General features: G+C 39.8%; 1 protein-coding gene across 4 annotated transcripts in view; it reads left to right on the top strand.

Moving 5' to 3' along the window:
* Window positions 1-3,702: 3,702 nt before the first annotated feature.
* The window catches only part of LOC128247089 (uncharacterized), a 43,764-nt gene continuing 36,744 nt past the window's right edge, over window positions 3,703-10,722 (top strand). For all 4 annotated transcript variants that reach the window (XM_089348215.1, XM_089348214.1, XM_089348213.1 and 1 more), the window contains exons 1-2: window positions 3,703-3,731; window positions 10,422-10,527. Coding sequence is in view for 2 of the 4 variants with exons in the window: in XM_089348213.1 (XP_089204339.1) it covers window positions 10,439-10,527 (89 nt within the window). In the remaining 2 variants the exon portion in view is untranslated. The remainder of the gene's footprint in view (window positions 3,732-10,421; window positions 10,528-10,722) is intronic.

The following is a 10,722-nucleotide window of genomic DNA, read 5'->3' as shown; positions in this document are numbered from 1 at the left end:
TAGAAGGCACAAACACAGTCACACACATCCACAACAGGCTTTGATCAGTTTCCATCAACCAAATCCACTGACTAAGCTTTGGTCGGACTGAGGCTATAATAGAAGACATTTACCCAAGGTGCCATGCAGTGGGACTGAACCTGGAACCATAAGGTTGAGAAGCAAGCTTCTTACCACACAGCCATGCCTGTGCCTGATGGGTAACGGGTGATGTTCCTATTTCCAGAGTCTTCACTACTTCTTCAGCATCACGTCCATCCCGGATAGAAAAGGTAACAAATAATACTGAATGAGCAAGAACAACAAAAAAAGCAACCTAATTTTTGTATTTGGTTTTCAAGTTTCTTGAAGTGAATTTGTGTGTTGAAATAAATCTTATTGTATATTGGCAGGGCCGTTATACCAATAATAAACATAAGCACTGGTTAGAAACAATACATTTTTAAATCTCTCAGTGAGATTTATGCAGTTGCAGCACGATAAAGTGATAGTATGTTGTCAACTTAATGTGGCAGTCCCATGAAAGGGAAGAATGCTACTGTTATTTAGCCCTAGGTAACAGTAGCATTCTTCCCTTTCATGGGACTGCCTCATTAAGTTGACAACATACTATCACTTTATAAGCACTGGTTCTATTTCATCATCATCATCATCATCATCATCATCATCATCATCAGTAGCAGCATTCAACATCTGTTTTCCCATGCTAGCATGGGTTGGATGGTTTAACAGGAGCTGGGTGACTGGAGAGCTGCACAGGCTCCATTTATCTGTTTTGCCATGGTTTCTGCAAATGGATGCCCTTCCTAATGCCAAACACTTCACAGAGTGTACTGGGTGCTCTATACTTAGCACCAGCACAGAGGCTTTTCATGTAGCACCAGCACATGTAAACATATGTATGTAAAACAATTGTCATCATGAGTTAAATCCAGTCTGCAATGGAGAAGGCAAGCCACTAGATTCGGTTAAAAAGAGGCAATGAGCAATGGTTAAAAAAATATTCTTTTCTACTCAAGGCACAAGGCCCGAAATTTTTGGGAAGGGCCAGTTGATTAGATTGACCCAGTATGCAACTGGTACTCAATTTATCAACCCCCAAAAGGATGAAAGGCGAAGTCGACCTCAGCGGAATTTGAACTCAGACGAAATGCTGCTAAGTATTTCGCCTGACGTGATAACATCTCTGCCAGCTCGCTGCCTTGGTTAAAAGAATATTGAGTGAAGTCTAGTAACCAGTTGATCCTGCAAGTAGGGCCTCATCTCAGTGAGGGGTGGTGACGTGCAATAAAGCTGTCGAGAGGAAGGCCCTGAAACAACACACATTCTCTCCTAATGACCCCATAAACTGTCCAGTGCCCAGTAAGCAGAGCTTTCAAAGGGTAGCACTTGTATCTGCAAGTTGTTCACAAATAATGTTTGAATGTATGGATGTGTGTGTGTATTTGCCTCATCCAACTGTTGACAACCGGTGTTGGTTTGTTTACATCACCATAACTTAGCGACTCAGCAAAAGACAATAGAATATGTATGAAACTTTAAAAAAATACTGGGGCTCAAGGAGTTGCCCCAGCATGGCCACAGCCAATGACTGAGACAAAAGAGGAAAAAGTTGTATTGGCACTGGAGTGGCTGTATGGTAAGAAGTTTGCTTCCCAACCTCATGGTTCCAGGTTCAGTCCTACTGTGTCTTCTACTATAGCCTCAAAGCTTTATGAGGGGATTTGTTTGACGGAAACTAAAAGAAGCCCATCATCTCTATGTGGCTTGTGTGTTTTCTGTACTCTGTTTATCATTTTGTCCACGTTTTTTTGCAACGTCCTGTACCCAGATATGCATCTATATATATACATGTAAATGTAGGTATGTACATACATGTACGTATATACGCATATATTCATATATTATATATATATATATATATATATATATATACACATCACACGTTTATCTTTGTCTCTGTTTGCCCTCCCCGCCGCCGTTTGACAACCGATGTTTCTGTGTTTACGTCCCCGTAACCTAGCGGTTCGGCTAAAGAGACAATAGAATAAATACGTGGTTTAAAAAAAAAATTGTAGGGTTGATTCGATCGACTATAATTCCATTAATGCGGTACCCCAGCCTTGCTTCAGTCTAATGACTGAAACAAGTAAAAGATAAAATAAAATATTTAGCTGGATATACAGGGTGGAGCAGAATAATCTCCCATATTTTACATGGTCACTGGTATGGCCCAAGTAAGCAGATGGTAACGGTGCTTTGATGTAGATAATGATTTACCGTTTTGCTCCCTTATCGTAATGGCTTCGATTGGTGCATACTGTGTTTATTTCTGTTGAAACGTTTATCAACCTGCAAAATGTGGAAGTTTTTTTTATTTTTTATTACAGCCTGTAATATGTATGTATAATATATATATATGATCAGTTGAGAATCTCTAACAGAAACATCAAATCCGTCTAGTGAAGGGCGTAAATATACTCTGATAGCCAATAAACATCTACAAACAGGTGCTTTAGAAATATCCTGGATATTATTACTAATAAAAGGCTAGAAATTGAGAGCAAGGAAAACCACTTCCCTCCCGAATTAACGCGTAGAAGACACCCAAACAGCCAAAATATCGCGAGACGAAAGTGAGTGGAGACAGGCAGTTAGCCAGACAGGGACGGATGTTTGGCAAGGCAAGACAAGAGTTAGTGTGGAACTTTGAGTGGGAAAAGGAAAGCAGGGTATGCCGGATTATTATCGGGAGAAGATTAAGAGATGGGGTACTGAAAATGAGAGGTATGACATAGGGGTCAAATGAAAAGAAAAGCACGGGGGGGGGGGGGGGGGAACGCATTGGAAACAGCCTGTTCTACCAGGCGTTTGAGCAGGTCACGATTATGACGATGATGATGTGCGCGCGTGCGTATGTGTGTGTTGTAATTTATCGAAATCTTGAATACATAGAATTTATTAAATGCGTTCATCGGATATTTTTAAAATCCTTCCTACCTTCAGAATGTTAAAAAACAAAAACAAACTTGTAACTTTTTTTATTATTAATTTCTGGAGAAAATGAGTATAATTTTCCTCATCAGCATGCAAAACTACATCAATACAGAAAATTTGAGAACATTCTGACGATAGGAAGGTTTTACCCACCTTCATACATGTATGTATATTAATATATATTATATATATATATATATATATATATATATATATATAATATATATATATATATATATATATATATAGATATATACATATTATACATACAGTCACGAATGTGCGTGTGTGCTACATATGCTCTAGCCCTTCCTACTGCCTAAACTTGTAAACATGAAATAAAATCTCACTTTACTTTCCATGTTTCTTCCCCAACCCGTCGTCGCATTAATTAAATCTCCTCTCAACAATCAATTGCATATACATTATTAACCAATCAAATTAACGCATTCATTTTTAAATTACGCTCCTTCTGCCGGAACCAAAGCACTACTAAATATGTAATATTTCAAATATTCTTTCAAATCAGTATAATATCAAATAATAAGTTATTTACAGTAAAATCAGAAAATAAAATAATTATATAAATCGAAATTTATTTCTAATAAGATGAAATGAATCCTTTTTATTGCAGTTTAGTTGTCGCACTATGTTACGAAGCGGAGTAATATTTAGTGCACTCGTTAGTTAGTCCGTTTTAGTATCATAATATTTGAACGTCTATAGTTTTTCTCGTAAGTAATCCTTTTCCGTCCACTTGGTGTTTTATATTATTTTTGCAATCCTTTTACTAAACTATCATCAATTTCATGTCTCTCTAGATAACAGTCAATATTATCTTGAGTGTGCTAAATGTTTTGTTTTAACCCTTTCATTGTCTTTGTCAAATGTAATTTTAGCTGCAAAACCTCTGAAGAACCAAATCTCATCTTCTAATCTCTTTCTCTGCTCTCCCACTTTGCTTATTTTTCTGCAAATATCACATTTCTCTTCTCTCCATTTCACATTTACTAAGTCAGATGGTTTATTTTACCTTTCTTTTACCTAGAACCATTTATTACTTAGCATTTCAATACTTCAATTAACCCACAGCTACTCCTATCACCGCCGGCGCCCTTTATAAACAAATTTCTTTTTTCCATTATTTTCCCCCGAAACACTTGGTCTTCAAACTTTACAAAGAAGCATTTAAAATATTGCAAAGATCTTACACTTAATTAACAGAACTCCTTCCGAAAGATGTCAGTATATATGTGATATTACCGTGGGTTTACGTGAAATTATTGATTCTCAGTTTAAACTTAGCGCTGTAACGCCATCATTAGAACTTGGCGCAAATTTTGGTTTTCCTTCTCACCCAACTGGGTCTCTTCTCCATAACAACTTCACATATACACACACATACATATTTTTATATACACTCTCACAAATAATGCACACCGTTTTATTTTTGAGTCCACACGTTCCAGCCCATATTTGATCAGGTGTGTGTGTGTAAATTATATATATATTTATATATATATATACCATATATATATATATATATATATATTATATATATATATATATTAATGTTTTTGTATTATCTATAATGACGATTGATTGGTTGATAATTCCTCAAAATATTATTAATTATATAAAAGTTTCCAGTGTGGCCTTAGAACTTTTACGTGGGTGGGGTGGGGCCCTACGATATCGCTGTCATAGTATTTTCTCAAATTTTCCTTTTAACCCCAGGTCAGCTATGATCAGAGACAATCCAAATGTGAACTTCCTAGCATCTGTTCAGACAGCATATCTATGACTATATATTAGCCAATGTGCGTTTTTTTTGTTTTTGTTTTAAGACAATGGTACTACTAAAGCAGCGCGGACCCGAACACGCTAGCTAGTCGTGAGTGGTCAATCCTAACCCTAACCCTAAACACGTATTCATTTGCACACGCGGGTTAGGGTTAGGATCGACCACTCAAGACTAGCTAGCGCTGACGCGCGACTGCGCGTTCGGTCCGCGCTGCTTTAGTAGTACCTAAGACAATTGGGATGTGATTCTGAGGAGATTTGACTGCCATTTCTAGCAGATCGAATACCACTTTGAAACTCGTTAACTCACTTCCCACTTCTTTCTCGATAGTTTGTTATTTAATCTGCATTTGGCCTATATCTAAGGCATTCCATCCATAACCAACCTGTCTTTTTTCTGGTACTGTATAATAGACCACATTATCCAGCGTGTCCTTAAAAAAAACAGTATTGGTTGAGTGAGGTTTGACTGTTATTTCTATTAGATCAAGCGACTGTAGACACCCTTTTGTTGACTGATCTCAAAGTTGTTTTCAGACCGCATTATCGTTTTTTTTTTTTCATTAAAGGTGATCAACTGTGTTCTCGACAGAAATTTAACTGTTATTTCTAGCAGGCCGAGCGACCACATATAGGCTTCATTTGTTGGCTTTGACAGTTAATACTATTCCAACCGAGGCCATCCCTTTTGTTAGGGGTATCTACTTTTGCCTTTTCTTTTAAAGGGTGTGATTTGAGGACACGTGGCTGCTGCTTTTTTTCGCAGTCTGAGTGGTTTCTTAGCCTCTAAGTTACCAGCTGAGAAATTGAAACGAAATGTAAATAAGGACGCTAAAAGTAAAGATTACTCCTTTGAGGAGTGCTGCTTAATTATGTGATAGCTTCGATGTTATAATATAGTGGCATACTAAATTTTTCTTTCTTTCATTAAAAAATTAATTTCAGAGTTACGTTTGCAAAATTTACCTTCGTGTGGTTAGATATACAGATACTGTACGAGCAGTATTAATGTGTCCAGGTGTTATATATATATATATATATATATATATATATATATATACATACACACGGCGATGGTAGTAGATGGAGGATTAAAACGATGCTAAGGAGCTAAACTGAATATGGACAGGTGTGCATACTAAAGATTAACAGATCCCTATAAGGCATTTTTTTTTATATGAATGGAATTATGATAGAATTTAAGGTCATGAGATACAAACAAAATTTTACTTTTTTCGCTTCTCAACTGTTTGGTTAAGATCAGACCGAGACGTGAAAGAATTTTGTTTAGTCCCACCTCACGAACCCTGATCAAGCAGGTCTGTGTGGCAACCTCGCCTTTTTGTTTTTTTAGGAATAAATAGTAAATCCTAGGTACTCCCTCAAATCACGTCCTTATTGTTTTATTGAAGAAGCTACGATGTGATTTGAGGGGGATATGGCTGCTATATCTAGCGTGTCGAGCAACCATGTAGGTGCTCCTCTAACGCCTGTTCTTACAAGGCTGCGTTTGTTGTGTGTTCGCTTAATTTCGCCAAGTTATGAGTTCGAATCTGACAGCAGTCATTTTCTTGGTACATTTTGCTTTCTCTGGCTAATATTTTATACCATTATTACATCATAATGGATAAATTTCACGACTGTGCACCATAGAAGTTTTCGATTATTTTCAATTTAATTTTATTTTATTTCGTCTTGGTGTCACGTTTGACGAAGTGTCTCTGAATGTATGACTGGATTGTGGATTTCATTTCGTTCCAAACGCCGACATTGTTCTATAATGATGAATGTATTTGTCTTGGCAAAATGGCAACGTAGAACGTGCATTCCTCGATCTTCGTGTCACCAGACTCTGGCATTTATATTTCAATAAATGGTTGTTTTTGTTTCAATCATTGAACTGCAGGCATGCTAGGGCACCACCTCGAAGGGTTGTAGTAGTACGAATCGACACTAGTATTTATTTTAAAATCTGGTGCGTATTCTCTTAGTCTCTTGTACCGAAACGCTCAGTCAACAAACCAACACCGGTTGTTAAGCGGTAATGAGAGATAAACACAAAGACACATAAATACACACACACATCACATATATATATATATGGGTCGCTCTATATAATATACATGATAGGCTGCTTTTCATTTTCCTTCGGTATTGGTACATGACGTCATTCACCTACGCAACCTTCCCTCATGACATAAAGAGGGTGAATAGCGTCATCTCCTCAAACTTTGTAGACCAATACCGAAGGATTTACTTTCCGTTTACCAAATTCACTCACAAGGTTTTATTCGGTCTGGGTCTGTAGCAGAAGACATTTGCCCAACGTGCCACGCAGTGGGACGGAACCTGGAACCATGTGGAAGACTTGCTGTCATCTGCCATTATTTTTTTTTTATTTTGGTTTCTAACTTTCTCCAGTTATGTAGCTGGAGAAGGACTATTTGAAAGCTCGCTAATCGTCGTTATTGTTTTATTTACATTTGCCATATATTGCATGGATGAGAGTGATGTCGGTGGGGCTGTTGTTTACATCTGGTGGTTGTGTTTGAACTAGAAACAACTCCATCAAGCTGGAGCCATCAGAGTTACCGGCCTTGTTCAGTACCCTACCGCAATAGCTGCAGGAAGATTTGAACGTAGGACCGACCATCGTCTGTCGTATCCCACCTCTACAAAATATATATCTGTTACTTGTTTCAGTTATTGGACTAGTGGCCGTACTGAGGCACCTCCTTGAAGGGTTTTAGTTGACCAAATCAACCCCATTTTTTTGAAAACCTCGTACCTATTCTACCGGTCGCTCTTTCCAGAACCGGTATATTACAGGGACGTAAACAAACCAACACCAGTTGTCGAGAGGTGCGGGATACGAACATGATGACACACACACACATACATGACGGGCTTCCACACAGACTCCACCTACTGATATAGAAACATTGGTCAGCCCATTTCTGTAGAAAGCACTTGCCCAGTGTGCAGTGCAGTGGAACTGAATCCGAAACCACATGGCTGCAAAGTGTGCTAGCTTCTTAATTATACATCCATGCCTGTAATTTTATATACTGTATGTGTGTATGTATATGTGTGTGTGTGTATGCGTCAGGATGGAAAACGGACGTTAAATGATATATATATATATATATATATACACATATATATGCGGACGTTAAACGATGATGATATATATATTATATATATATATAGGCACAGACATGACTGTGATTGAGAAGCTTGCTTCCCAATAATGTGGAACCAGGATCAATCCCACTGTATGGCACTTTGAACAAATGCCTCCTACCATATCCCCGGGCCAATTACAGCTTTGTGCATGGATTTGGTAGATGGAAACTGAAAGAAACCTGTTGTGTGTTTGTGTCTCCTTGTCTTGACAATGCGTGATTGTTGTCACAATCATACAAGAAGTGTTCTTTATTTGCAATCTCCTGTGAAAACACGTCTGGCCCTGGGTAAATATTATCATACTTGGAATCAGGTGACAGGAAAGACATCTGGCCAAAGACAATTTCATCATCATCATCGTTTAACGTCCGCTTTCCATGCTAGCATGGGTTGGACGATTTGACTGAGGACTAGTGCAACCGGATGGCTACACCAGGCTCCAATCTAATTTGGCAGAGTTTCTACAGCTGGATGCCCTTCCTAACGCCAACCACTCAGAGAGTGTAGTGGGTGCTTTTACGTGTCACCCGCACGAAAACGGCCACGCTCGAAATGGTGTCTTTTATGTGCCACCCGCACAAGAGCCAGTCCAGGGGCACTGGCAACGATCTCGCACGAAAACCCTACAAGGCCAGTCAGGCGGGTACTGGCAACGGTCAGGCTCAGGATGGTACATCTTATGTGCCACCCGCACAAGAGCCAGTCCAGGGGCACTGGCAACGATCTCACTTGGCTTGCCGGGTCTTCTCACGCACAGCACATTTCCAAAGGTCTCGGTCAGTAGTCATCGCCTCGGTGAGGCCCAATGTTCGAAGGTCTTGCCTCACTACCTCAGCCCAGGTCTTCCTGGGCCTACCTCTTCCACGGGTTCCCTCAACTGTTAGGGAGTGGCACTTTTTCACGCAGCTATCCTCATTCATTCTCACCACATGTCCAAACCAGCGCAATCATCTCTCTTGCACACCACTACTGACGCTTCTTATGTTCAGCTTTTCTCTCAAGATACTTACACTCTGACGGGTATGCACATTTACATTACACATCCAGCGGAGCATACTGGCTTCATTCCTTGCGAGCTTACGCATGTCCTCAGCAGTCACAGCCCATGTTTCACTGCCATGTAGCATGGCTGTTCGTACACATGCGTCATACAGTCTGCCTTTTACCGTGAGTCAGAGTCCCTTTGTCGCCAGCAGAGGTAAGAGCTCTCTAAACTTGGCCCAGGCTATTCTTATTCTAGTAGTTACACTTTCAGCGCACCCACCCCCACTACTAACTTGGTCACCCAGATAGCGGAAGCTATCAACTACCTCTAGTTTTTCTCCCTGGAATGAGATAGAAGTTGCTTCCTGTTTGTTTACAGTGTTTATTGCACCTGAACATCTGTCACATACAAAAACTAACTTTGTAGTTAATCTGCCTTTGATATTGCTGCACCTCTTATGTGTCCATAGCTTGCACCGGGTACATCTTATAGAGTTACTACCTACTCCTTTACTGCATACTGAGCAGGGCCATCTACCTGAAGGGGTTTGTGTTTTATCTACCTTCCTACTTATTAGGATTTTGGTTTTTGCTAGGTTGACTCTAAGGCCATTCGATTCTAGTCCTTGCTTCCACACCTTAAACTTCTCCTCTAGTTCTGATAGTGACTGCGCAATTAGTGCAAGGTCATCAGCATAGAGGAGCTCCCAGGGGCAACCTGTCTTGAATTCCTCTGTGATCGCCTGGAGGACTATGATAAATAGGAGGGGGCTGAGGACGGAACCTTGGTGGACCCCTACCTCTACCCGGAATTCATTACTGTACTCATTTCCAACCTTCACCTTACTGACAGCCTCTCTGTACATGGCTCGCACAGCTCTCACTAACCATTCTTCTATCCCAAGTTTCCTCATTGACCACCAGATAAGGGATCGGGGGACCCTGTCAAAGGCATTCTCCATGTCAACGAAGGCCAGGTACAGAGGTTTATCCTTGGCTAGATATTTCTCCTGCAGCTGTCTCACTAGAAATATGGCATCAATGGTGCTTTTACCTGGCACGAACCCAAACTGCATCTCATCTAAATTGATTCGCTCCCTAATTAGTTGGGCTATGACCCTCTCCGTAACTTTCATAACCTGATCTAACAGCTTGATGCCTCTGTAATTATTAGTATCTAAAGCGTCACCTTTACCTTTGTAGCAGTTTACTATGGTGCTGCTACACCATTGATAAACTGATCAACTCACGCTGGCATGGAATAGTGGATATTAGGGGGTAATGATGAGAGATGTAGACTATCATACACTTGATTTAGGATTCTGGATTCTGGTTGCCGTGCAGTGATTTCCTGTGTCCCTTTGTGAACAGTTTATGAAACTCGTGTCCGTTGGTCACATTTGACATGAATTATGAGACTTGGAATTTAAAATTGGAAATTTCGTTTTCAGTTTCAGCTTATGGAACCATGCATTATGGAAATATTGTTGTCATCAAACGTGATGGTAAAGATGGGGCACATTTCCCCCTGGAAAGCAAATTTTATCTCCTAGGCAGGTAAGTAATATTTTCTCTAAATATTTATAGGTGCAGACATGGTCATGTGGATAAAGTTTCCAAACCGCTTTGAGTTCTGTCTCGATGCATGGCCCCTTGAGTGAGTGTGTTTTACCAATGCCATGTGTGTAAACTTGGTAAATGGAGACTTTGGAAGCTCATTGTGTGTGTACAAGTGTATGAATACATGTAAGT

Source organism: Octopus bimaculoides, chromosome 2 (genome assembly GCF_046866305.1).
Source record: "Octopus bimaculoides isolate indiv1 chromosome 2, ASM4686630v1, whole genome shotgun sequence".
Classification (NCBI taxonomy): domain Eukaryota; kingdom Metazoa; phylum Mollusca; class Cephalopoda; order Octopoda; family Octopodidae; genus Octopus; species Octopus bimaculoides.
This window is presented reverse-complemented; position numbering and strand designations above follow the sequence as displayed.